Below are 27,898 nucleotides of genomic sequence, written 5' to 3'. Positions count from 1 at the left end.
TTCATTTCGCCACCCATCAAACGTTTTGGGCCCACTGGAGACCATTAGCTTTTAGTGGGTCATTTGCAGGCAATGAAAGAGAAGCCTTGTGATATTTAATTACCTGCACATCGAGTGCAATATTGTGGAAATCCTTTTGCGCAATTGAATTTTTGCAACATTTCATTAGGCAAGTTTGTCACGATGCGCTGTGGTTAGCAGCGGAATTCTCGTTAATATTTCAGCAGGCGGTTTATTTAGTCTGGCATTCAATTTGTCCTTCGCTGAATAACCAAACTAATGAGGAAATGCTAAAACTTGACATTGATTGGGAATGCAATTGATTACCGCTCAGCCGCGGGCTGTCACTCAGTCAGTCCATCATTCAGTCACTCAATCAGTTAGTTTCTAATGAATTCGAAACGAACCGGAGCTCCAATTTGCATTTTCCGGCCAGGAAACTCGCGCAAGTAATTAAAACTTTTCAAATCAAATAATTACAAACGTATTTGGAAGTCATTCTCAAATACAAAAGTCAAATACATGTCTAATTGGGCCTAAGACCGACTTGAAAACTTTCGCCTGCCGTCTGCGAATGGTGCAAACATTTGGCAACTTTAAATTGAATTCGCTTTTCGGGTTTCTTATTATTTTTTTATATTGCCTAAACTTACCTCCACACGTATGGTTAGATTGTATTCCTTGATGCTCTCGTAGTCCAGCGGATGATTTACTTTTATATCGGCCCAAGTGTCGCCATTGTCCGGTCTTTGTTGCAAGTAGAACGTGTGAAATTTGTTCGTTTGGGCCGTTGACCCGGGCATCAGTCGATAGAAAACTGTGGGATTGCCTTCAATGCCCGAACTGCAGACGTCGAGGCCAAAAGGTCAAGTGTAAAACAATAGAATGCATTAGTAAAATGGTAATAAAACTATTTTAAGTACGTTGTTAAATACTTGCTACATGAAATTATGTACTGACTACAAATTAAATTGTTAAATATATATTAAGTTTATCAAAAATCAATTGTATAATTATGAAAGAGAGCAAGAGAAGAAAACTCAGTTTTCAGTAAATGAACTAAACTTTCTCTTGCTCCAAAAACATTCATACATTCACACACACAAAAATATGTCTCTGTTTGAACACATGCGACATAACAAAATACAAAAATACGACGCATGAATGGAATTCTTGCTCTTAAATAAGGTGCAGCCAAAAACTTTGCATTGTGTGCTTTAAAAATTGTTACACAGCAAAATTCTGTAAAGCGTCTTTTGTGCAGTTAAAAAACGGAAAACCGAAAAAAAACCGAATACAAGCCAAATGGCCTCAAAAAATCTAATTGCCATTTGACTGTTTCGGGAATGGGTTCGGCACATGATAATGAAAAACAAATTAGGCGCAAAAAAGGAGCAAAATATATACACACTGTATATATAAAAATATATTATTTGAGCCTGGACAACACTTGCAGCTGACAGAAGAGGACGTTGAAAAAAAGCCTTAAGAACGGGTCTTAAGAATAAATGAAAACTGTCAGGACTGCGCAAAAATGCTGCCAAGGACAAAAACGACACAAAAAAATTATTGTTGCGAACAAAAAATATCATGGCGGAATGGTGGGTGGGAAAATGGTTAGGAAATTTGTGGATTGCATGAAATTTTCTTGGAGGTTTCGTTTCGTTTTGTAGTGGTTCTGTGATTGGATGTGGTGTAAGTAGATTTTAATTTCATTGATTGTGTTGGATAACCTAAAATAAAGTGTTTGAAAATTATATACTTATTTGTTGCTGTACACTGAGCACATTTGGTATATTTTGTAGGTTGTTTTGCAGTTTGCTTAAAGCCTTGACTAATTGCTATTGACTTAAACTAAGTATAAAAAAAATCAAAAAACAGAAATCAACAATAGTCAACAGAATTCTATTGATATATATATGGGAATTACGCCCTCGACCTTGCCGCCATTGTGTCTTGAGCCCTTAAGGACTCGCGGCGCCCCAAGAGAAAACACAATTATTATGATATACACGCACGCTAGGGAGTCCTTCTACCCGTCCCTTTTCAAACACTTAAACCCTCTCCTAATGGCTTCTTATGTATATATACATATTGTTAACAAATTTCTGTGCTGGGACATGACCAGATAATTGCGAAGAAGAAAACTCAGGATGAAAATGCTTTTCATTCGAAATAATTTAAACACATAAAAAACAGAGGCGAGAAAAGAAAACAGAAAGCAGAACCCAAGCACGTTTAATAGATTGTAATTTCCTTAATATTGCGCTGGGGAACAGAAAGGAAGTGTACTTAAGGACACTAAACTAACGCTAAACAGCAGATTCAGAATCAGGCTCAGGTGTGTGCAGGTGCGTATGTGCAGTATTCTCACTTTTTTTCAGTATACTCTTATACTCTATTTACGTTTGTTTTTATTTTTTACGTGGCCTTTCGGCTTAAGTGCATTTGCTTTTAGTGCGGCAACAGAGAGGAATGTGCATGGTAAAAAATAGGATTGGATAATATAAAAACTGACTTGGACTGACGCATAATTAAAATGCCAGTGCCATGTGGCTGGTTTGCCACGAAGATAAAACGCTGCCCGGGGATATCAAAAGCAGAATAGTGTCGCGGGGGGTCAAAAGTCATTAAAGTCCGCTGCTTCAAGTTTTTTAATTGCAATTATAAAAAACAAAACTTTGTTTAAAATAAACTTTACTTTTTTTCCCGCCATCTCCCTTCCCTAGAGAAGGCGAATTGTATATATTTTATTTTTTGCCCCTGGCACTAAGTGGCAGGTAATTGAAACTGACCCAGCTCATCATGCGGCAAAGGTTGGCGACAAAGCCGACTTGTGTGCCATTTCAAGTTTATGCAGTACTTGCATGTGTCCAAAGCGAAAAAGTTGTATATTTATTTACCAAAGCCACGACTAGCCTTGGAAAAGTAAAAGCTGGGACTTTTTCGTTGGATTCAGGCATGAAAAAAATTGTTTTGGTAGTACTTAGTTATATTTTGAGCTTTTTGAAAAACTACCATAATATATGAATTTACAAAGACCCTTATTTTGCAGGATATAAAAGTAGTAACATTAAGCCAACATATAAAGTACTACTACACATTTTTAATCTAAATCTTTTAAATGGAATTTATTGTTTATTGCTTTTAAAAGATAAATTTTCGTAAAACAAATATTTGTGCTTTTTCAATATACATGTGTGAATTGTGCGGTTTTAGCATATAATGGGTGTATATTTCACTGGTGCAGTTTGGAGTGCTTTTTATAAATAATGAGGGTTCTATGGGAGAGATGATATATGGAAAGTAGGAGCTATTAAGGGGATCACATTAAATAACAAAAAAGGAACATCTAGAGGAACACATCTAAGAAACATCTAGAGCGAACATTCAGAACACACAGAAATTAACTGCAAGACATGATCAATAATCGATAAAATAGGACTAAAAAATAACATCTAGAATTATATTAAAAAAATATGTAATTCTTAAAAATGAACTAAGCAAAATGGAATGAAATTTAATTCATGATTTGATTTTTTTTTTTTGTGATTAACTCTTTTGCACGAAAAATGAACAGACCTGGCTTTGATCGAGACGACTTTGCCGCCAACGGGCATATTTTCCTTGACATAAATGGGCCCATAGACAGTATGATCCCAGACGGGCGGATTGTTTGCACGATCGACCACATCGATTTGTACTTCGACAGTACGCGATAATGGCGGATAGCCCTTGTCTTGGGCCATGGCCTCTAACTTGTAAGTCTCGCGCTGTATTTTATATACATTTCACGATCAATATTATCAAAAATCGTTTGGTTTTATTTTGTATCAAAATCAAGCAAGGCGTTGCAAAAATGACAGACGCGTCGATATTGGTTGGTAAATACGATATTCGTTCAGGAAAAAGGCAAAAAACAAAATTATATAATATAGTTGAAACCTTTTATATAAATAAGTTCTAAAAAAGGTTTAATTATAATAATTGTAGTTTCTTGGTTAAAAATCAAAATGAAAATTGTAAACCAACACCTCTTGTTAAAAAAGTTAGATTATAATGGAAAAACGGGAAAAAAGAAAATATTTAAAGTTTAAGGCCTGTGGTAAAAAGTATTTTTAAATGCAGTGCAAAGTATTTTATATAGTCTCGACCCTAGCCTTCAAAAATAAAGTTCATATCCTTTGGATAAATATTTGTAGCATTAAAATGAAAATGTCAACAAAATATTAAATTTAATAAACTAATATAGGGTTTTGTGCATTTTATAAGTACAATTTTCATAGCATACTTTACACAGTTTGCTGCGGTTATAGTTTTTTCGATTTCGACTATTGCTTTTTAACATTTTTGAACACTTTGTGTGGTTACCTTTATTCCTCTAGCTTACAACTAAACTGCAACCTTGTTTGGCTTATATAAGAAGCGATTTATCATGTTAGAGTAGCGTATTTCTCGAATGAAAACCAACACCAAAAATTTCAATACGATTCTCACAATATTTAAGGCATTAATTCATTTGGGATATTTGAGTCTTTGAAGGAGGAAAATCACAGTTCAGAGAGGAAAGAGCCAATCCAATGGGTAATGTGTGTTTTTGGTGGAGAGAAGGGGAAAAGACTCTACAAAATCCAAAAAGATCCTGAGGGGCAACCATGTGAAAAAGCAGATTGCTCGCATCAAAATCAAATACAGACCAGCAACAAAAGTTTTCCAGATTTTGAATTTTTCCACTTCCATTTTCCATCGTTTTTTTTTTGTTTACAAATTTTGAAGGACTTTTGGTTGCGGTATTCGATGAGAGCTTTTACGATATGCCGCCAAAAAAAAGGACTTTTCGTATCGCAAAGCTCCCGTAACAGTAAAAAGACCGTATGTTAAAAATAGATGAAAGCTTATGCTATGTTAACCAATCGCTAAATGCTGTTATTCTCAAAAAAATTGTATTTAATTAGGTTACCGACAGCTGTTAGACTCTCAAGTTAGATTTAGTTTTAGTTTAGTTTTAGTAATAGATGTGGAGTTCTCATTGGCTATACAAACCTTGCCTTAACTGATGTTACAACCGTACCCACAGTTACATTCTCGCGTATGTAAATCGGCCCGTAAACGATCTTATCCCAAATGGGCGGCTTATTATTCCGATCGACGACATCTAACTCAACGTCGACATCGGCTGCCGAGGCGGGAGTGCCCTTATCGGAGGCGCTAACCCTCAAACGATATCGATCACGCTGTTGATTGATTTGATTGATTGATTGGGTGAATTTCGATTGAAGCAGTGGTACAAGTTTAGGGCCAAAATGTTAGCGTCAACAGCAAAACGGTATTAACATTGCAAGGAGTAGTCGAGAACCGAACCCAAAATGTTAGCATTGGTTACGTTTTGGTTTGTGTATTGGGTTCACGTCATTACGATTACGTATTTGATGGCATCGTTGTTTAAATGTTTTTTATCAATCAAATGTTGTTATAAGTATATGAAACATAAAACAAATTAAATATATAACAAAATATTCGATAAATAAGGGATATATATTCAAACATTTGGGATGAGGACAGGATTAGTATGGGTAAAGAAGCATTGTTACAAGGAATTTGGTGGGTCGGTTCACATAAATGGTATGTTTTTTGACGAGACTATTTCTTGCTCTATTTTGAGTTGCCCTAAGGTGAATCTTTTACATTTAATGAAGCACAGCCTGCTTCTTGAGTTAGTTTCATTTTTGGGTTAGCTTACAGGCCTGTCTTATGACATTTTTTAGGGGGGTTAGCACAGTTACAGTAATTGCATTTACTTACTGGATAACAACCCTAATTTGTTGATTTAACATTCGATAGTACCATAATTTTGGATATGTAAAGATAAATGGTAAATTAAAATTTAAACCATTAAAATGCCTCGATCATCTTTCCTCTCAAAGACTTAGAAAATAAGAAAAATAATAATGTAATGGTGCAGTTAAAACAAAAATACTTTAATACATCCTAATAATCTCCATGGAAAAATATTAACCCACATTTTTCATGGGCATGCAAAATTAAATGTTCTTCAAAAATGTTTGGTAAACATTGGTTTCAAAAATATAAGTTTGAGCTAAGGCAAAAATGGGTAAAGCTTACAGCAAGAGACGTTCAAAAAATTGCATAGTCTCGACAAAAAGTATTTGTTTTGTTTTTCTTGGGACTTTTTGGGAACTTTTTTTTGGGTAAAAATAAAAAAGGCAATACAAAATTAGACTATTGAAAGAGGTAAAACTATATTATAAAAATTTTATTGGTTCGAACCCTCAAAAATGGGTTACAACGATGCTCAAAAATGTTCGTGATCGTTTAGGGGTATTCCTTTTCAAATAGTTTCAGTATTTACATTTAGCTTATGAGTATAAACCTGGTACCGAAAAAAACAAGTAGCTGAACTGTTATAAGCATAGTTTTCCCATCTCCTTATACTTCGGTTTTTTGTTTCTTATTTTGTGTTAGTTTGATTTGTTTCAAAAAATGTTAAAAATCAATTAGCTTTCTTTGCATGTTTTGCACGTGGTTAGGTTACTTTGTTTGGCCAATGTTACGCACTATAAACTAAACAAAACAATTGGAATCAAAGAAATATATTTGTTTAAGTTATATCCTTACGCAGATTTTGATGGATAGGCAAAAAACTTGCACTGTTTGCACATCAAATTCTATTTCACCTACCACTTTTTTGCGGACTTGTAGAACATTGAAATAAAAATAAAAAGAAAGGTGCAGTTTGAAAGAAAACCGAAAAACGCAATAATAAGATAGTTAGATATAGATACAAGCCGCTAAGTCTGACTAGAACTTGGTGGATGCTAAGCATCCGTCATTGAATTAGTTAGTAAAAACATAAAGAGTTGTACTTTTTGGTAAATTAAAACTTTAAATTTAAATTATAAGACTTGGTTAGTTGGGACTTGGTAAACTCATAATTGGGGTAATAGATATTTGAAAAATTCTCAAGGCCAAATGAAAAGCAAACACTTACGTCAAGCGGTTTCTTCAGCACAATCCAACCGGATTCGGCCTGAATTTCAAAATATTCCAGATCGTTAGGATTGAAGGGGGCAGTCAGGCTGTATACTATAGCTCCATTGTTATCGGCATCTTCATCAGAAGCGGAGACACGGAGGATATTCGTGCCAATGCTGGCATCCTGTTTTACATTCTCCACATATTTCTGAAATATACCAATAATTAGATATGTATTGGGTTATGGAGATTTTTAAATATATCACTCACCTGACGATCGAATAGTGGGGGATTATCGTTAACGTCTGTGATTTCCACAGTAAAAGAGCAGACACCCTCCAGACTTGGATCACCCTGATCGGTGGCCTTAACTGTGACCGACACAAACTTGCCGTCATCTCCTTCACGATCGAACACCTTGTTGGTGGACACCTCTCCAGTTTCCTCGTCCACTGTAAACTTTGTTCCCTTCTGATTCGGCTGCTGAACAATCGAGTATTTCACCTGTCGCAAGAACATGCAAAATTGTTTAATGATTGACACAAATTGCGATTAGAGCTGTTGAGGCATTCGACCTCCGCACACGACATGCACTCCACAGTGCATTGAACTTGGCGGGCACGAAAAGAAAATTATGGCCAAATCTCGTCATGGAATCTCCCTATCGTTTCCACATACATGCAGGTAATTGAATTAGGTGTGGGTAATCATGTTTGCGTTGGCCTCAAAACACAAATAACGTATAATTAATCAGGTCTGCCGCCCGAAAGGGGAAAGTAATTAGGGACAGGATAATCAAAAGAGGCCTTGAATATGACTTTGCTATTGGTAAAATCTAGTATGTACATCTAAATTAGTTAATGCAGCAATTAATGGAACTTGTCCACTTGATATCAGCCAAAAGCTGTTATTTTTTGGATACTTAATAAGAGGAATGCAATTTCATTAAAAAAGGTTATTAGTGTCGATGGATAGCAGGCTAAAAAATCTTTAGTTTGGAGGGACAAGGGAATTACGTCTATATTGGCAGTTAGGTGTTTTTTTGTCTTGTTCTTGAATTATTTGTACTAACAATTAATGGAATTAATCAATCATTTATGGGCATTGACTAGCTACATTTTAACTATCACACAATCATGGCTTAATAATTGAACATTGGTTTCTTAACAGCAATTCGTACCTGTCCATTCACGCCCTTATCCTCATCGGTGGCCACAACTTTGATGACAGGACTTCCGTTGGGAGCTCCTTCCTCGACTTTTGGGTAGTAGGTACTGCAGTCCTTGAACACCGGCTTATTATCGTTGACATCGGTGATGAAGACCACTACCACGGCAGTTGAGGTGTGGATAGTTTGATCGCCATTCACACAACACGATCCATCGTCCATGGCGGTGACGTTCAACTCGTACTTGTCCCTGTCCAGGGAAATGGCTTTATTGTGCAGTCGGATCACACCGGTTATATCCTCGATGACAAACTGACCCGACGAAGTGCCGCCACCCACGAATCCAAATCGTACATTATCACCATCCTTATCGGAGGCCACCACAGTGGTCACCAAAGTATTCGGACCGGCATTCTCATCGACATTGGGTGTATAGACTTGCTGTGAGAACTTTGGCTCCTCATCGTTCTTATTTTTGGTGTAAACACGAACTGTAGCCACTCCCGATTTTGGCGGTTCACCTTTGTCCTTGGCAGTGACTATGAACTCATAGTAGGCATTATTGTTATCCGCATCCAATTGCTTGTTGTTCACGATGATTCCATTGGAATCCACGGCGAAATGGTCATCGGACACTAGGTATTCGATTTCGGCATTCGATCCGGAATCCGAATCCATAGCTTTGACACGAAGTATGCTTGTGCCCAGCGGAATATCCTCATCCACATTGTGGGCCTGATAATCGGGCAGCTCGAACTTAGGAGCATTATCGTTCACATCAGTTACGCGAATGGTGAGCTGAAAGATGTAATTTGTAAATTAATTGTTGCTATCATTTGTTTTAAGTCAATGGTACAGAAAAGATTTGTTTAAAGACTGTTTGAAAACTAAAACATAACTTTTATACAATTTTTATCCAATCGTTTGAGTGCTTTAAATATGTTTGATTAAAAATTATTTTTCCTGTCTTTAAAATATGTATATTAAAGATTTATATTTTTCTGTTACAAACTTAAAGATTTTCTGCAGGAGAAATATATGTATGATAGATTATTTCTCCATCTTTTCTGTACCATAACCGCTCAACATGTATTTCCCATTCACTCACATCGACAGAGGTGGAAAATCCCCCGGAGTCCTCGGTGGCTGTCACAATCAGCGAGTACACGTGCGGCTGTCGCAGATCCTCAAAGTCCAACTCCTTGGCCAACTTGACAATGCCCGACGTGGGTCCGATATTAAAGGTGCCGGCTCCCTGGCCCTGGGCCTTCAAAGTGTAGCGGATTTCGCGGTCTGCGAACGACTTGGCCTTAATCGAAATGATGCTGAAAGGATACGGAAAAGTTAGCCAAGGGAAATGGAAAATTTTCTTGCATATTTTAGGTCCATCCACAGGCCACTTCAAGCTCAGCATGTATGTATGTATGTATCTGCTTGTCACTCGCTCCACTGCCTTTTGACAGTTGTTTTCCCATCAGAATTTCAATGAAGACAAACACACACATGGCCATCGTCTAGTTCACATTGTTATGCATAACTTTTATTGGCAGCCCCACGAAATTTGCATACACTGGGTTAAAAATGCTGATTGGTCGACTTGAATTTCATCTTTCAATATGTCTTCCCATATAAAGTAGAGTGACCAACCCTTTCTTTAAGTTTAAATCTTGAACATTTGTTTTACCGGAATAGAAAAATAAATAAAAATGAGTGACCAGCAATTTTTCATATACAAATCTCTACAACCTTACATAAATCAAAAATTCAAGTTCCTTAAAATAACACATATAAAATGTTCAAAGGCTTTGAATCAAAGCCCTTTATTTTAAGCTTAATATCTTCTGAAATCTTAGAGCACTTGTTAGAGGCCTAAAAAAATCTATCCCGATTTTTTAGAGTATACTGATTTATACATTTTTTGCGATGGTTTTTGTTTGTTTTATTTTCCCATTTGTGTTGACTTACTCGGAGTCCTTTTTCTGGTTTTCTGGAATCTCGGCTTCATAGCTGGGCATATAGAACTGAGGAGCTCGTTTGCCACCAACAATAGACAGTCGCTCCTCCGGAGTACTCTGGAATCTGCGATCATCGACCTTTCCATTCTGATCCTCGGCCTTCACATACAGGACATACTCCATATCCAGTTGAAAGAGATCCGTGCCCCTAGTTCGCACCACTCCAGATCGCTCATCCACCTCGAAACGTCCGCCAGTTCGATCGCGAACGATGAAGTAATGGATATTATGATCGGTATCGGGATCTCGGGCTTGGAGTGTAAAAACGGGAGTATTGGGTGGTGCATTTAGCTGGACCACGGCCTGCATTGGCAGCGGTCGGTTGATGAAGTACGGTGGCTCATCGTTCACATCCTTCACCAGGATTATCACACGCTGGTTGTCCGTATACTTGATGCCAGCTGAAACACAGAAAACATGGTAGAAAAGCATGAGAAATTTTCGTTTTCCTTTTTGGTTTGTTTGTATTTTGGCTTTTTCGGTCGGTTTGCCGAAACTTTTGCCTTTTGTTATTACAACTAATGGATAGTGGTTTGGGGGGACATAGGAATAAGAGATGGTCGGGTAGCCCCTTTGTAATTTAAGGTTCTCCGGTTTCAGTTAAGCCATTCAAATGCAATCAGCCGGAAAAGCAGTCTCAAGGCAAGGCCAAAGTCTGGCACAAAATGTTGGCCTTAAGGGCAAATTAAATTGTTGGAAAATAATTATTATATATAATAGAAAAGCAAGTTATTTTTCTTAAACTGTATATATACACCTATCTATTTTTAAATCTATCTTTCTTCTTATCTCTCTATATAAATGTTACTTTTAAATGCACAACAAATTTATTACATTTTAAGGCTTTTAAACTTGGCTTAGTAATTTATTAATGAATTTACTTTTGTAATATTTATTTACTTCACATAACACTTTCGGGCTGTAGAAATTCCTAAAATAATTGAATATTCTTTCGAGCTAGCGAAATGCCACAACTTATAATTTCCACTAAACATGCACACAAAGAATGGTTAAACTTAAAAGAAATCAATAAAAGGCCGAGAAAAGAGAAAGGTAAGGAAGCAATGCAGGGGTCGTATTTTTTTTTTTTTCTACTACCTTTGCAAAAAATGTCTGCACCGGAAAATTCCAATCATGTTGTTGTGCTTCTCCCTGTTTTTTCATTCTGTTTTTTTTTTTTGGTTAGGGCAAACAAGAACGGCAAACGAGGGGAACCCCAAGCTGACGGACGCTTATTAGAGGCGTGTGCAGTTTTTTTATTTTTGCGGAAAAGGGGGCGAAAGGTGGGCGGTGGAAGGTCGGCTGAAGTAGCGGGCAAATAAAGCAGACGATTTACCTGCCCGCCTTCAAACAACACAAAGAAGAAATTCGAGCGCCATATAAAAAAAAGGGGCAGCGAGAAAAAATACGAAGAAAGTAGAAGAGAAAAAGAAATGAGCCAAAATGGGGGTGAAGCATGTGTAATTTCTCAAGAGCAAAGTGAATTGTAAACAGGTAGCAGAGGCTAACCCTTAACCCGTGTAAGCAAATATTGCAATTGAAACAAAGACGCAACGCGTCGAAAATTTTGGCAAAAAAAAAGTACAGAGGGAAATAAACAACATTTTCGCTCAACAGATTGCACAGAAAATGCAAGAAAAAACTTTTTGCCAAGCGCACAATGAAAATGCCATGTATTCGGGTGGAAAAGTGAGGGAGTGGAGCGTTTTCTCGGGCATAACTTGGCAGAGTTATTTACTGATTCTTGCCAACTTTTGTTATTTCCCTGCCAGCTTGGCATTGTAACGCTTTTCTATGGCTTATTGTGCTAGTGCCAAGCAGGTACAAAATCACTAAAAAAAATATAATACCATTTTCTATACTCATACATATATAACTTGAAATTTAAATAATACGAAGCGAGTTTTATTGTTATGGGTGTGTGTGAGCGGTACTAATGTGCATTGGGTTTCGCCATGAAGGAAAAGCAGCAGCCAACATGGCGGATTTCCGTGGCGACAATGCACATGATGGGTTGGAAAATGGTCGGTGGAAAGCGGGGAAAACGCCTTTTGTAGTCTAGCAATGGAATAGTCGGAGAGTGTGTGATTTTCAGGATTAAAATGGGAAGAGCGAGAACGTTTTTCATTATGTTGGGCGCTACAATAAGCATGAATAAATGTGATTTGTGATTAAGTTTTTCATGGAGAAAACTACAAAAATGTGGAATAGTTGAAGCATTTTTAATTATAGCTTGGCATTAAAATGGGGCATGAGAATAAATAATGGTTTTGTAGAGTAAAAATACGTTATGTGTTTTTTGACAAAACATTTTGGGCCAATAAAAATTAAGATACTTTTTTATTGACTTTATTACTTAAAATGATAATACTTGAAAATTTAAGTTAAAATTTTTTTAAAAAAATTGTATAAAACATATCTTAAAATTCTAGACTTATTTTTAAATTTTTGTAAGATTCCTAAGAAAAATGTATTCGTTATCATATTTATAGTTCAATACTTTTGAAGCTGTTAGTTCTTAGTGTATTGTATTAGCACGTCCCATATTCAAGGCAATTTTTATAAAGTGTCCTACAATTTATACCCGGAAAATGTAGTAATAATGAGCCATCATCTTCGCCACTTAGCCTGCGCACATTCGTTTCAATTTAATGAAACTTCTTGGCACATCGTGGCCCCCTTTTTTAGACACCCCTAAAACACTGTCATTGCTTCCTCTATATGAGAACCTATGTGTGTAGCCTTTTTCTTATCAAAAACGCCATATACCCGCACATATGCACATTAAGTGACTGTCACACGCGATGCGAACCGAGGAGAGATCCTTGAGGAGTCAAAACCAGGCAGCTACTATAATGCTCGTAATCACTGCCAAGGGATGCCGTTTTCCCCATCTCCGAAATCTCCCCTCGGAGTCATAGCCATTGTCATCATAAGCTAGCCAAGGGATGCAGTAGGAAGAGATCAAAGGGGGTTAGGATGGGATGCATACAGCCAGGGAAGTAGCTAAGGGGGGGCACCCAGGGGTTAGCACTAAATGAAACACCCAAAAGCAGACGGCGAAGATTTTGTACCGGCTTTGTCTCCACTCCCGTTTGCATTGCACTTCAGACGCGCTTTGGGACTACAATGGGGAAACAGGCTCAAATGGTGGAGAAGAAATTCAGACAACAACCAAAGGATAACTAGCTTCAGAGAAAAAATTTAAAATGTCCTTATAAAAAAAAATTAGCAAATGACAAAAAATTAGCTTTATTGTATTGTCGATTCCAACGTTCTCTCCACAATTAATCATTAAAAATAAATAAATAAATCAATAATTTTTTATGGAAAAATACAACTTTCTGCAAATTAAAATTGGCTAACTTTTTAACATATTATAAAGTGGGTTAGAATAATTTAAAGACCAGACTTATTTAAAAGATTTTTAGTTATAATGTTACTCTTTTGAATTAAATAAGCACCCTTTGGAAGGGTACAAAAATTGGAATAAAAGAGCGACAAGAGGTTAAAGTTGCTAATATCTGAAAAATGCTGCGGCTGCACCTACATCTCTCTGTCTCTTTCTCCTTTTATCGCTTTATCTCTTTTCATTTTCGTGGAGTGTAGAAACAAAACAAAAGTCCAGAAGAAAAAGTGCGAGACTGCCATCGTGGATAGAACAAACAAAGCATCTTACTGTTTCAATGGATTAAGTGGAAGGCAGCCAAAGTGAGAAGATGCACTGAACGAAAAACCGTTGGAGGTTGGGGAGCCCAACCGAAAGAGAAAGGGGTAAAAGCTGGAAGAAGGGCTCATCAGAGCTCAGACGATTTTTAGGGGATGTGGCTCATCGTCTGTGGTGCCATCTTCAAGTGGGTGCCAGCTTGAACTTTTCCAAGTTTTTCTCCTTTTCCACCCTTTACCCACCCACTCAACCCCCTTTTCCGACATATTCTATAGCGGAAGCAAACGAATCTGTGCATGAGTGAGATGCGCGGATAAAAATTGAATTTGGTTTGAAAATTGGCATGTGAAACTTGTGCTACGTGCTGCATTAATGTCATTTTTCTCTAAATAAACCTATTTTGTGCGTTTACGTTTCAAAAAATTACACTCAAACGGCTTTTATGACAAAGGAAAATCAACGAGACAAGCAAAGCTATTATTTAATTAAACTTAAGCTTTTAAAGTTAAGCGATATTTCAAGATAATTCATTTAATTTAATTTTAAATAGATGTAAGAGCATACTTTAGTTATTCTTATATTATTATTGGACCTTATAAGAAGAATAGTTCAAAGTTTTCCAATGTCTTATCTGTCAATAAACCACTCAAGAAACATAGTTTTCCGCAACATATTATGAAACCATCAAACTCTATTCTTGTTCTTATCAGCCACTCGGAGAATGTTCCCAATTTTTCACCACAATTTAACGGCAACTTAGCCTTTATGACTTTGGAAAAGGGACCATGCCTTTTCGACATCCCCACAACCCCGCATCCTCGAAAGCTGAACAATTTGCACCCCACCGTGTTCGACATAATCAAGAGGGTCAGAATGCGATTCAGTTCGGTTCGGTTCGTGGCTCTCGGCTTGATTAAAATGCAGTCAAGTCGAAACTTTATTCTTCGGCTCAAGATCCAGGTACGCGAGCCACAAATGAATTTCTTCATTTTCTGCTGCGGTTTCAATGGAAGAAAACTTGAGTTGAGGGCGTCAGGGGCCTTGGATAAATACGTGCAAGAAATACAAGTACAATGTTGAGCAGCAGTTTCCCCCACCGAAATATTTTTATGGCTCCTGTAATATTTTCCCTTTTGCAGGGGCAAGAGCTCTCTCTTTTTACGACCATCCTTTTGCCATGGACTTAATGAAGCTGTTAACAATGGATTCCGGGCAAAGTAGAAAAATCCATTGCCAAATATTGAATAAACGTATTGATTGTAGCTAATTCGGATTGAAGTTTTTTTGTGCACTGCCATGATTGCTCTAGAGAAAAGTGGCAAAGATCTGAGGAAACGGAAACAGAAGCCAGAATAATCGAATTGGAGAGTTTGAGCAAACTCATGGGACCAGGACCCATGGCAACTGATGGAAAGCCATTTAAAGTTGAGGAAATGAGTCAAGAGGAAAAACTTGCCAAATAATGAACTACAAAGAGATTTTTCTGGTTTACTTTTTGATAAATCGTTTTTGATAAGTAACCTGTTATACGGGAAATAAAAGAAAAGCAGAAGGAAAATATTTCATATTTATTTAGAATTTCTTTTTTTTTGCTTTACTCTTTCATAGTATGAACTTGTTTAATATTACAGAACAAATAGTTTAACAACTTATCAAAGCAAGGAAACAATACTGTTATTTAACTTTTAAAAAATATTAAGAATAACATGTTCAAGAAAACAACAACAACTTAATACTCTTAATAATTCATTCTGCCAAGTTAGTTCGCTTCTGCCAACACCACCTTAAAACCAGTTTAAATTTTACCCAATTAATAAAAACAGTTGCAAACTTAACGATTTTGTCACTGTGAAATGCAACCCAAGAGATGCAACTTCTGACGTGTGTATCTTTGAGATGCAGGCACAGCGTGGAGTCCTCAATTTGAGATGTCGTTATTGAGTCACTTAACAGCCACGCAAATGAGTTAACACCTGGACAGGTGGGACGAGGTGTGCAACTGCAACTTGCGAGAAATCTGAGGTGCGACAACGAGTTTGCTTGCCGCGTTGGAGGATGACAACTCGAGGGGAAAACTGCCTACTTTCGAATGCAAAGATATGCAAGACTGCCGCAAATAAGAAAAAAAAACAGTAAGGACCACGCCGGTGGCTCTTTATCAGGCATGCCTCGTTGCAGGCAACAAATTGGCAGTTGCAGATAAAGATAATGTTATGACTTCTGTTGCCACCGAACATAAAAAACCGCACTTTATCAGGTGTCATATTTCCCGCACTGCTTCTGATAAATAAACTTCGCAATTTAAAAACCCAGTCTAATGTTGACACATAAAACTGGGGAACGCGAACATCATTTGACAAGCTTAGGCGAAGACTCATGGCCCATCCCTGCTTTTCGCCGCCCATCGCAGACACTTTAATTGCCAATTTCAGCGACGAAGAAGGATGGGCAAAAAAATATTACCAACATTAATAAATTAATTTGCACGGACTGCCAAAGAGGGGCGGTGATGAGAGCTACGACTCAATTAAATTGTTCGTAATCAACTTGAAATTGCCGCGAATATATGGAATAAGAAAAAAATACTGCCCGAGGGACATAAATATGTAGGGAAACATTTTTATAGGACAAAATAACAGCTAAATATCATTCATGTTACATATTTTAATTTTTAATAATCGTTACTAAATAATGAGAATTATTTCAGCAATGAATAATTAAAGAAAATGTATCATGTAAATGTTTTTAAAAATAATTTAATTTCTTGTTGATGTTGTATTTTCTGAGTGCAGGCAAGTTAAACGCCTTAAATTCTAACAAGTATCTTACCCGTTTGCCATTAAAAAAATCTTTCACTTCAAATAAATGCTTAAAAATCTGTTTCAATTATCTTTTCCCACTTGAGAGCTTCCCTAAAAATCCCCATTGATCAAGCTATCTTAAAGCTAATCAAACTTGATAAGAATTCACCCTCAGTGCTGCCTCAACCATGCTGTGTTCCACCTGTCTATTCGCCATTCTTTTCACCTAGACACTCTTTTGCATACACAAACACACTCTGAAGCCCGAGCAAATGAAGTGAAATTGCGCACATGGCGGACATTAAGCGAAAATTAATGAAATTTTCCGATGGCGCCTCGCCTCCAGTATAGACGCATTTTAGCCGAGCTTTATCACCGGGCCTGACTGCTCCCCAGTTCTCCTGAGCTTCATCCAATCCGTTGTTATCCGGGGGCTGTCGTGAGCTTGATTGAGTTTGATGGCGATTGTGCTGCGCCAACTGCGCTGCCTTGATTGCAATTTCAGCCATGATGTTACCCGTCCCGATAGCCAGGGGCGGCCTGCCACGCCCCCCTGCATACCAATCAGGCGGAGATTGGAGGTGGGAGATCGGAGGTTGGCCCCATCTCAGGTGGCAGTCAGTCATTTAAGGCCTCTGGCACTGGCACAAGACATTAGTTTTTGCCGCCCGTTTCCCTGCTCCTTTTCCATACTGAAAGTTAAGCACAGGACTTTGGCTTTTGATTGATGAGCAAGCCGGGCAGAAGTAGACTTTAAGTTTCCAACATAAATTTCACTTTAGTTTTAGCAGTAGCTGACTGCTGCCAACTGAGTGACATAGAAATGCACTGAACTGTGGATATCGCAGATAAAATTATGTGGGCGGCAGTGGCAGAGATTATAAGGTATAAATGAATGGGTCTTTTCTAAGAGTTAAACAAAAATTATTACCAATTTTAAATCTTTATAGAAAATTTAAAGAAGGACAATGTTTTTTAAGCTTTAGAGAAATAATAAATATTTTCACGTAAACAAATAAATCAAAAACGGATTAAATAAAACATGTTTTCCAAATGGATTAGAAATTATAAAGTCATCATTAACATTATGGGAAATACATTTTTTATTTCAAAATAATATTTGCTATTTTCCTATGATCAACAAATTTAACATATTTTCAGAGTGTACTGCACATTTCTTTCTGCTAACGGTGCATGAAAAATATTCTCCCTTCGATTTCATTGATTTGATTCTTGCCAGTCCCCAGTGGTACATAAATCATACACTCCACGCCACTTCATTAGGATTTTCCACCACGTTTCCGCCACCCCCTGAGGGAAAGTACAACCCTGGAAAAATTATAGTTTGGCTCATAACCATTACCGCATTTAATATGCATTTTTATGAGCCTTACTTTCCAATAATAATAAGCGGCAGCAGAAGCGGCATCCATAAGAAATAATGTAGCCCACGCACACACACTCACGAAAAGAGAAAGCACCCGAAGATAAGAAGGGCCCACAAAAGTATGCTATGAAAATCGGAATCATAATCGTAAAGCTTAGCATATACATTTTCCGGTCCTGCTGATTTGTGTCTCGCATGTGCGGCATACCAAAAACAACAAAAAAAGGAAATAGGATGGAAATCTCTGCCAGTACCGCCCATTCACATTCACATCCACACACCCTGAAATCGAGCCAGTGGAAATTGCTCAAATTAAATGCAAATACCGAAAAATATTTAAATGTTTCAGCGCATTAAGCTATGTAAATTGTTGTCGTTGCCGCTGTCCGGGCACTGACACGCACTTTCCATTCAATAAAACTGCAACCACACAATGGCACATCAATTTACACAGACTCTCACACCGAGTGGGGCGTAATGCTGGGATGTGGGGGCTGGCAAGTGTCCAGATCAGGCAACAACATCTGGCATGTTGTCATTAAGGGCCACGCCAAATGACCCCCCAAATACAGAGCGACTGCCAAAGGGGATAGCCTGCAGTATACAGTGGTTTGTCGTAAAGTTTTCCCATTTCTGTTCAATTCTCTGATTTTTTCAGAATATTATGTTATACTTACTAGAAACAATGTCACTGCTTTATTGGATATATAAAATATATCAAATACATTTTATCAGCGTTTATATTCGTTTATATTACAATAACAAACATAAACTTCTTATAGTATTTAAATATAGGAAAGTATTTTATTTAATTTTTCCAATCATAAAATTTAGATTCCATAAGCACAATTTAGTTTATTTATATGTTTTCCCAACATAAAGTGAATTTTAATCAGAGCTGTAATCACTTTTTGTTCCCCAGTGTTCGCCGTCCTGAAAACATGTTCTTTTCATTGGGTTCCCATCCAAACCACTCGCCACACATAGAGTATCAACAATGTCGAGCGTTAAATAAATGGCAGTTGGACCACCTCTACAAGCGCGAGCATTTTGCATTTTAATGAGTAAACACAGGGCCGGGTACGATGGGGTTAACTAAGGGGCTAAGGGAGGTCCTGCTCCACTGGACGACCCATGTCGATGGAGGCAGGATCGCTGGTGTGAATACCGCAACGCTGCATATGCAAAGTGTGATTGGTCCCAGCCAAAAAAAAAAGGGAAATATAGAATGAACACAAAAAAATGTACAGAAAGCAAGACTCTACCTCCTTTTGCCCCCTTGCCTTCCATTCGAATTTCTGGTGTTTTTCCTCGCCTTTTTGTTATGGCTGCCCAGCTGGGGAGTTTAGAGGACTACGATTTTCCGCGAACAATTTGTATTTGCAATGTGAAAACAAAATGGCCACCGAACATGGCCAATCCGCAGGACTTTCTCCGCATCCAGCCCCTTTGGCACACCTGCTGTTTGATTTGTGTTTTTCTCACTCAAAAAATAGTCGGTGGTTTTTCTGTTTTCATTTTCATCAAATAGCCAATGCGGTTAACAGTGGAAAACACTGTGCTAAATATGCTTTTCTGTTGTTTTTCCACTGCTCTTATTTAAGTCACACAATTTCATCTTCCAAAAAAAGGTGGTGGAAATTTATTTATTTCGCTCGGGCAAACAAATGTTTATTGATTTAGCTCAGTGAAAGTTTGTTTTTGTGATTTTCAATTGTATAAACTATCAGTGCAACAACGAAATACAATGGGAATGGAACGAAAAGGCACTAAAGCTCTTTTGGAATTGACAGAATTTTCAGCACGTTCTAAATCTAAATCCGTGGCTTATGTCGAACTCATTTATTTTATCCTATAATTTGATTACATTCAAAATGTATCCCTCTTGACTATATAAAATGCGATAAAAAAAGTGCTTTACTCAACGATAGGCAAAATTAATTATTTATTTTAATGCAATTTATTGTTAAGTTATGCAACATTATAATGTGACAAATGCCGGTGGCGTTGATGATGACCAAAGCTTGTGTTTAAAAACGTGTTAAATATTTATTCATTTTTGTCTGGCATTTGACGTTGATGCGTTTGGCTAATTTGGTTAGAGCTCGTTTCTAACCATAATCAAATTCAATGACATGTGAAATTTTCACGGATCACTTAACGCCAGCACGAAACATTTCGCCCACTCGAGTGTGAAGATTTTGTGCGTTAACTTTTCATCGACAGCCAGCGATTATTATTGCGGATAACAACTTCATCGCTCTTGGGTCTGTTAATTGGACCGTGACGTGTGTGTTTACAACGCCCACAAAAACACAAATCACAGACTGTGAACTGTGATAAATAACTGCCGCAAGAAAACGTCAAGCCAGTATTGCCACAGGCCAATTGTACTCGCATATTTCCAACATCTCCCGACCTCGCAGTATGTATATATCGCTACCCCGTTTTTTCGTTTTTGGAATGCAAATCGAGTTGCCTGCCACGCACAGAATGGAGTCTCCGTCTCCGGACTCGTGTGCTTACGGGTTCCGTGTACGGATACGGGTTCCCTTGCGCCATGCTATGGTACATTGTAATAAACGCAATTTGTATCATGAATTATTACTGCGGCGAACTGGCCGAACGGATGTGCGGGCTCTACTCAGCGAAACTGAATGGCAAAATGAAGTTCAGAGCGTTAGTTGAAGATGAAATCATCTGCAGATACCCTCAACTTATACTCCTTTTTATACCCTTGCAGAGGGTATTATAATTTCAGTCAAAAGTTTGCAACGCAGTGAAGGAGACATTTCCGACCCTATAAAGTATATATATTCTTGATCAGCATCACCAGGAGAGTCGATCTAGCCATGTCCGTCTGTCCGTCCGTCTGTCCGTCTGTCCGTCTGTCCGTCTGTCCGTCCGTCTGTCCGTCTGTCCGTCCGTCCGTTTCTACGCAAACTAGTCCCTCAGTTTTAAAGCTATCTGCTTGAAACTTTCCCAAAAGTTGTCTTTCTATTGCAGGTAGTATATAAGTCGGAACGAGCCGGATCGGGCCACTATATCATATAGCTGCCATATAACTGAACGATCGGAAATGCCATAACTTTGGTGTTTTTAAAGTTAGGAAGTTGGGATTTTCTAAGAGTTTTATTTTTGGCCAATTAATCCGACCTACCGAATTTCATAAGGATCGGACGACTATATCCTATAGCCGCCATATAATTGATTGATCGGAAATGCCATAACTTTGGTGTTTGTAAAGTTAAGTTGGGATTTTCTATGGGTTTTATTTTTGGCCAATCAATCCGACCTACCAAATTTCATAAGGATCGGCCGACTATATCCTATAGCTGCCATATAACTGAACGATTGGAAATGCCATAACTTTGGTGTTTTTAAAGTTAGGAAGTTAGGACTTTTTATGAGTATTAAGAATACACCATATGAATAATTTTGAAGAATATAATTTACAGAATATTCTGCAAGGGTATATCAACTTCGGCTCCGTCCGAAGTTAGCTTTCCTTTCTTGTTTAATATATATATTAACATTGCAATTAAGCATAGTTAATTTATAATAATATTGGCAAAACGATTAAAGCGCCTTGATGTCTTTCAATATTATATTATATTTACTGTGGATATGTTAATTTATGCAAGAATAAATATTTCTCTACATTTTTATTGTATTCAACCAGGGATCCTAAATTGACATATATTTTTTAAAAACCCTACAATAATATTCCTATATCTAATTATAATCTTTCCTTTATTTTGAAAAAAAATAATAATGCTCAAAAAATATTCATTTTGTCTGACCTATATTTCATTAACTTTTTTCTAAAATATATCGTTAAGCTAAAAATAATATGTTATTCTTATGAAAAATGAAATGGTATTATTCAATAGGCCCCTGTTCCAAATCCTTCAAAATGCATCATAAACCAATATACCCTTCAAAACTTATTACCATCTCCTGCAGAAAGAAACGAAAACTGAGTCCAGCAGTCCGGCAAACGACGTTAGTTTGAACAAACTTGGTAAAAATGGTATGTGAAATTGCAATGCAAACAAATTGGAAATAAAATACGGTCGTTGTGTTGCCAAAAAAAAAAGGAAACAAAAGAAAAGACCCCGTGGCAGAGGGAAAGTGTGGAAACGGAATCCATGGCCAAGAAACGGCATTGAAATAAATTTTCAGCATTTAATTTGCTTCAGTATTTTCGCAAGAATAGTTCTTTATTAACTGGCAGAACTTGCAGTCGATATTTTTTAGCGGCATCGAATAAAAAACGCTTCCATAAATTTATAGAAATAGTTAAAAAGTAAGGAAAACTAAGCCAATCTGAGAAGATTGGAGCTAAAACTTTGGCCATCTGTCGACACTGCTTAAAGTTGATTTTATGAATTTCGAGTCAATAATCCCCCAGGGTTGTCCAACAATAAAGGCAGAGCTCAGCAAAATTTTCGGCGTTGTCAAACATTTGTGCTCAAGTTTTCCTATAAAGTATCTATATGCTTTCATACATATAAATCTTGCTTTATCGGAGGGTGGCTTCTTGGCTTCTTGGCTTCCTTGCTTGTTTACTTTTCTGCTTTTTCGCAGCCGTCGTCTCTGTTTACTTCATACTTATTATTCCATTTGTCGTTTAGTTTTCTAAGGGCTCTTCTTCCTGTTTTGACTGCCCAAATGGGCCGCCATTACTTATCCCTTGGACGCCATTATATTTCTCAGTGTGTGAGTGTTTCTTATTGCAGTCGCAGTCGCAGTCGCAGCCGCCAAAAACTAAAAACACAAAACAAACCAAATAAGCCGCGTTCGGAGATTTTTTGGACGCAGTGCGCCATCCATCCTGTCGAAATTTCCCATTTTCCCATCCGTCTGCCGCCATGGCAACATGGTCGCAATAGACGCCATTTTGTTGCCACATCTCTTGGTGGAAATCTGTATCTGTATGAGTGCCCGTGGCTCCATGTGTGCGAGGATGGTTATGCTCCTTGCTCTGTAGCCAGCCTTTAGGCGTTCTGGCCTCTGTGTCTGCCTTTCGTGTCCTGTCTGTTTCAGTTTCTGATTCTGATTCTCATTCTGATTCGGAGTCGAATTCAGTTCCTGTTTCTGTCTCTGGCCATGGCCATTTATTTCGATGTTTTTGTCCCTGTTCCTGTCACTTGTCTACTCCGATTATTCGGTAATTCGAAACTTTTTCGTTTGCCTTCCGCGAATATTCATCGTTTATTGAACCTTTGCCATAAAAAAAACCAAACGAAAAATGGAAAAAGAGTGTTGAAATCCATCTAATCGATTACACAACATTTTTCACTAGTTTTAAAGTGTCAGAAGTGTTGATGATTAATTGACAGATTAAATTATAAACAGAAAAACAAAATAATAAAATTTAAATTACATTCAACAAGCTAAATATTTTTGATATTTCACCATTTTCCTCATATTTAAACAAATCTATATAAAAATTAAAAACAATTTATTTAAGTTTTCCCCACTCAACGTTGAAATCGCGCTTGGAATTTTAAGTGTCTCTTGAAAAATAAAATTCTATAAATTTTGGTTGAGAGCTAAGTCCCATATGCAAAGTTCATTTTGTGATTTATACAACATTTATTACCCAATTGCACTTTACATGAATTTTCCATATTTGTTTACTTTGTTTGTCAGACTTAAAACAAATAATATTGTCAAACAAATTTGTAAATTGATTTTTCATTTTCAGATGCTTGTCTATCTAAATGATGACTAAGTAAATTCCAATAGTTATTCATATTTAATTAAAAGCATAATAAACCAAAAAGGTCAAGTTCTAGTGGTTGTTTTTCATTTTAAAATTTAATTCGCCAAAGTGACCTTATTGACACGGACATTAAAGCCGCAAAAAGATAAACAAGTAATTTAAATGCAATTTGAATTAGAATAGGCAACTTAATCAAATCGTATGTCACATGAAAGGATGGACTTGCATATTTTATTTATCACACTGCGACGTGTATAGGAGGTTGAATTTATTTCGATGGGTATACGGTATTTGAAGTGACATTAAGTCGAAACCTGCTTAATATTCGCCCTGCTCGACTGTCACATTGAAAAATCTTAACTAGGCATCCTGCATCCACCATAGAAAATTTATGTAGCGAAACTTTTTTTCAACGGTTTTCCCTCCACTTTCTGTTTTCATCTCCCCTCGGCGGCCCTTGGAATTTAGGCCAAAACACTTTTGAAGCTTGCAACATGGCGCAGATGTGGGTTGCAAGTTTACAAATTTTCAAGAGCTTCAGAACGGTGTAAAGTTGAACGAAATGTGTCGTAAATAATTTTCGTTGGTGATTTTTTATGGTGAGGGATGAAGTTTTAAAGTATTTACGCCAGTTTGCTATCTGCATTAACTTCAAAACTAAAGACTTATTTGAGCTTTTTCTAGTGAGAGTAATTATTTTATCCACAATTATTTACTTTAAATAAAATCATGTGTACAAAAATTATGTGGAACTCTTAGGTTGATTGGTCCATATCTTACTAGTGTAGCTGATAACAATCTTCGTGGTAATATCCGTTTAAAAAAATAAGAAAGTTAATATGAAATGTCCCACATATTAAATAATTGATGTTAAAGGTATGTAAATTATTTTAAAATTAAATATAATATATATAAATATAAGCAAAATGTATGCATAATTAATTCACTGAACAGTTGCCGGCACTTGCCGTAAAACTAATTTAAATAATTTCCATTACGGGCGTAGTTGCCGTTGCCTGTGCCTTTTCTCACTCGCTGCTCTGTGGAAGCCCAGACTTGCATATAAAACATGAAATTAATGCTTAATTAGGCAAGTTTCTACCTCCACACATTATACACAAAAAGGTATAGGTATGTGTGTGTGTATATCTTAACTGGATTATTTCTCCAAAGAAGAGGGCACTAAGAAGTTTTCCTCGCCATAAACTTAAATTTTGATTTTCATAATTTATATGCAAGCCCGGCCGAAGGCTATGCTACAATTTGCGCAGCATTTAGTCAGGGTTGTTCCCTTTTAGGGTTGCCATCTTGGCGTTGCATGCTCGCTTTTGTTTTATGCCAGCCAGATGGAGTTTATGACCCAAAGCCGTGTAAAGTTTTTATATGGGGAAAAAGTCCAGGTTTGACATCACAACGAAAGTTTTTATCGCAATAAAAGTTGACAATTGCAAATAGAGGGGGATGAATGTCAACTAAAGTATCTTCTGAAAAACTACACCTGAGATCTCACGTAACTTTTCATGAAAGTAAAAACTTGACTGAAAGATGACTGAACAAAATTATACAATTTAAAACATATGTTTTATTTAATTACACCATTTTTAGTATATTGAGTTTAAGTTCTCATTAAGAGAAATAATTTAAAACAGTGCTTCTTAATCTTCTATAAATGTTTTTCCATTTTTTTTTGACTATCATAGTTTTATAGTATGTATTTCTTTTCTGCGTGTCCTGTATTTTTTCTTTGTTTATGCGACTTTTCAATGTTCATGCAGTGCATAAATTTCATACGTTTTCCTTTTTACCACATTTTTCTAGTGTAAGTGTGTGTGGGGGAATGTCAAAGCCTTCTACTCTCTAACCCCCTTCCCCCAAAAACGCGTCTTTGGGTAACTATTCCAATGCAAAAAGGACTGCATACATTTTTGGGCAAAACAATGCGCTGGGAAATTTCTAAAACAAACACACACGATAGCCCTGTCTCTTTCTAACCGGCTCTATCCCTCTCTTTCACTTCTTCTATGTCAAATCGTGCGTACTTATTTACAAGGGGTACCAAAACTCATTTTGGTTTCTTTGGGCTTTTTGGGGTGCAATAAGGAGAATTCTAATTGTTACGAGCGTTTTCCTGTTGGACTTGGCGCGAGTCCTTAGCAGAAGAAAAAAAAACTACAACCCAACCCCTAGAATAATTCTCAATTTCTCCCAAATTGCAGTCTCTCTTTCTCAGTTACTCTCCCAAGTTCCCAAAATTCTCTCAATTTCGAAGGCGCATGCTCAACAATCTGTTCGAATTTCATTTGTTTCAGTTTTAGAATTTCACGTTCCACAGATGTCATGTCTCTCTCACTCTTTCTCCCCCTCTCGCTTTCCCCTCGAATAACCTCATGTGTATTGGCGTAGCATTTTAAATGAATGAAAAATATTGTCGTAAATTTCTTGTTCACTTATGCTGCCTTTACCCTCTTCTGCATGGCCTTTTGGCCAGTGCAATGCTTTGTTAAGTGTTTTACATAGTTGAGTTTTCCGCTTTTCCCCCGCTTACAGTTTTCCGACCCATGTGTGCATCCTAGAATTTCCTTTTACCTCCTGCTCTCCAGTGGCTGCTCATAAATTAACTCAAGGATACCAGGATCTCATGGAGAACCTAGAAATATGGGGGTGTATGAAATCTCCAATTTCTTGTCTAAACGCTTGAAATACCAAACATAATTTGAAGTGGTTTAAGGGAATCTTTAAGGTGATAATTTTTCCAAGATGTCATCAAGTGGTTTGTTTGATATTTTTAGCAGGTTGAGCGTTTTATTTTGAAAGAAGAGTTTTTTTTCTTTATCTTACTAATCATTATAATCCTGAACATTATGCTTAATGATTAAGATTTCAACAACTTATTGATTCATCCATTTAATACCAATACTGTTTATATACTAAATGTGTTACTTTATTTAATATTTTCTGGCGATTGCTTATTTTTCTTGAAAAGCTTTATAATTCGACATCATGCCACGACGAATCCATTGATTGCAACAAATACATGATTAATCAGTTTTTTAAAAGCTGCCTGCACAAGTGTCAGGACAATCAAAGGACATTTTCCAGAGGAGAGAGAAAAGCCTGCGATAATGTGTGAAAGCAAACAGAGTAAATGAAAATCACTCAAACAAAAAGCAGAAGCGATAGCGAGTGAGAGACAGTTGCAGTTGCAACATTTATGGAAAACTGTTAATTGACTGACAGTTGAACAGTCGAAAGGGGTTGAGGGTTCGGGGTCACCAATCGCAATTCCAAAACCCATCCACCCACACAATGCGGAAACAACTGCAAAGGAAAGTTTACTTTTTTCAACATCCATTCGTGGATTTAAATGAAACAAGTGTGGGTGTGGGCAACAGTGAATATATTTCAACGTTTCATGAACTTGTTCTGGTTGCTAAACCAACTTGGACATTCAGAGGAAAAGCTGTCAGCTGTCTGAACTTTTCATTCGACTCGTGTCAAAAGTTGGTCGGAAAAATGGGAGGGGGAGAGGTGCGGTTTTTGGGTTTTCCGGGATCGAGCACCACCGGTAATCCTAACTTGCTTTACAGCTGCTCAGTTGATGCCTGAATGGATTCTGGGTTTCCTGTAGCTTCGATATTTGCTTATTGAGCCACGCTTGAAATGACAGTAAAAGTACAGTGGGTGCCAAAAAAAAAAAAATTAAACCAATACATGGCATTTGTTTTAGAAACAAAAAATGGATGAACACAGAAAAAAATGTATATCAATTTAAAATTTTTCCTTCTCAAATTAAATAAAACATATCATTAAAGATTGTATTACCTTTCGTAAGGATATACAAATAATTTTTTTTTTATTTTATATACATGTCTACAGATATTAATATTTCTTGGGAATTTTGAAATATCTATCCACATTTTTCTCTGTGTAAATAACCTTCCACTTTGTATCGACCGTAATTGCTTGCCATGTCAACCAAATATTTGAAAAGCAATTTGCAGTTTTATCGCAACAAAAGATGTTGCAAAGAAAAACATGGAGTGAAGAGAAATGGTCAGTCAAATTGAAAGAGAGCCAAAAACAGTCAGCACTTTTCTGTGATTTACGTTTAATTGTCGAAATTGAGCTTTCATGGC

The 27,898-nt window shown here is 37.0% G+C and overlaps 1 protein-coding gene across 14 annotated transcripts in view; it reads right to left on the bottom strand.

Annotated features, from left to right (window-relative positions):
• The window catches only part of LOC108052732 (neural-cadherin), a 135,762-nt gene that overhangs the window by 62,688 nt on the left and 45,176 nt on the right, over positions 1 to 27,898 (bottom strand). For 6 of the 14 annotated variants that reach the window (XM_044459582.1, XM_044459581.1, XM_044459584.1 and 3 more), the window contains 8 exons: positions 10,127 to 10,577; positions 9,270 to 9,486; positions 8,174 to 8,959; positions 7,264 to 7,497; positions 7,010 to 7,201; positions 5,803 to 5,814; positions 5,044 to 5,234; positions 654 to 843 (listed from right to left, as the gene is read on the bottom strand). In XM_044459582.1, coding sequence (XP_044315517.1) covers positions 654 to 843; positions 5,044 to 5,234; positions 5,803 to 5,814; positions 7,010 to 7,201; positions 7,264 to 7,497; positions 8,174 to 8,959; positions 9,270 to 9,486; positions 10,127 to 10,577 — 2,273 coding nt within the window. Of the gene's footprint in view, positions 1 to 653; positions 844 to 3,582; positions 3,774 to 5,043; positions 5,235 to 5,802; positions 5,815 to 7,009; positions 7,202 to 7,263; positions 7,498 to 8,173; positions 8,960 to 9,269; positions 9,487 to 10,126; positions 10,578 to 27,898 lie in introns of all 14 variants that reach the window. The other 8 variants (XM_044459591.1, XM_044459587.1, XM_044459589.1 and 5 more) reach the window with 2 other exon arrangements.

Source organism: Drosophila rhopaloa, unplaced genomic scaffold, assembly GCF_018152115.1.
Source record: "Drosophila rhopaloa isolate 14029-0021.01 unplaced genomic scaffold, ASM1815211v1 contig_2, whole genome shotgun sequence".
NCBI classification, from domain to species: domain Eukaryota; kingdom Metazoa; phylum Arthropoda; class Insecta; order Diptera; family Drosophilidae; genus Drosophila; species Drosophila rhopaloa.
Note: the sequence above shows the minus strand (reverse complement) of the source record. Positions and strands in the feature narration are given on the sequence as shown.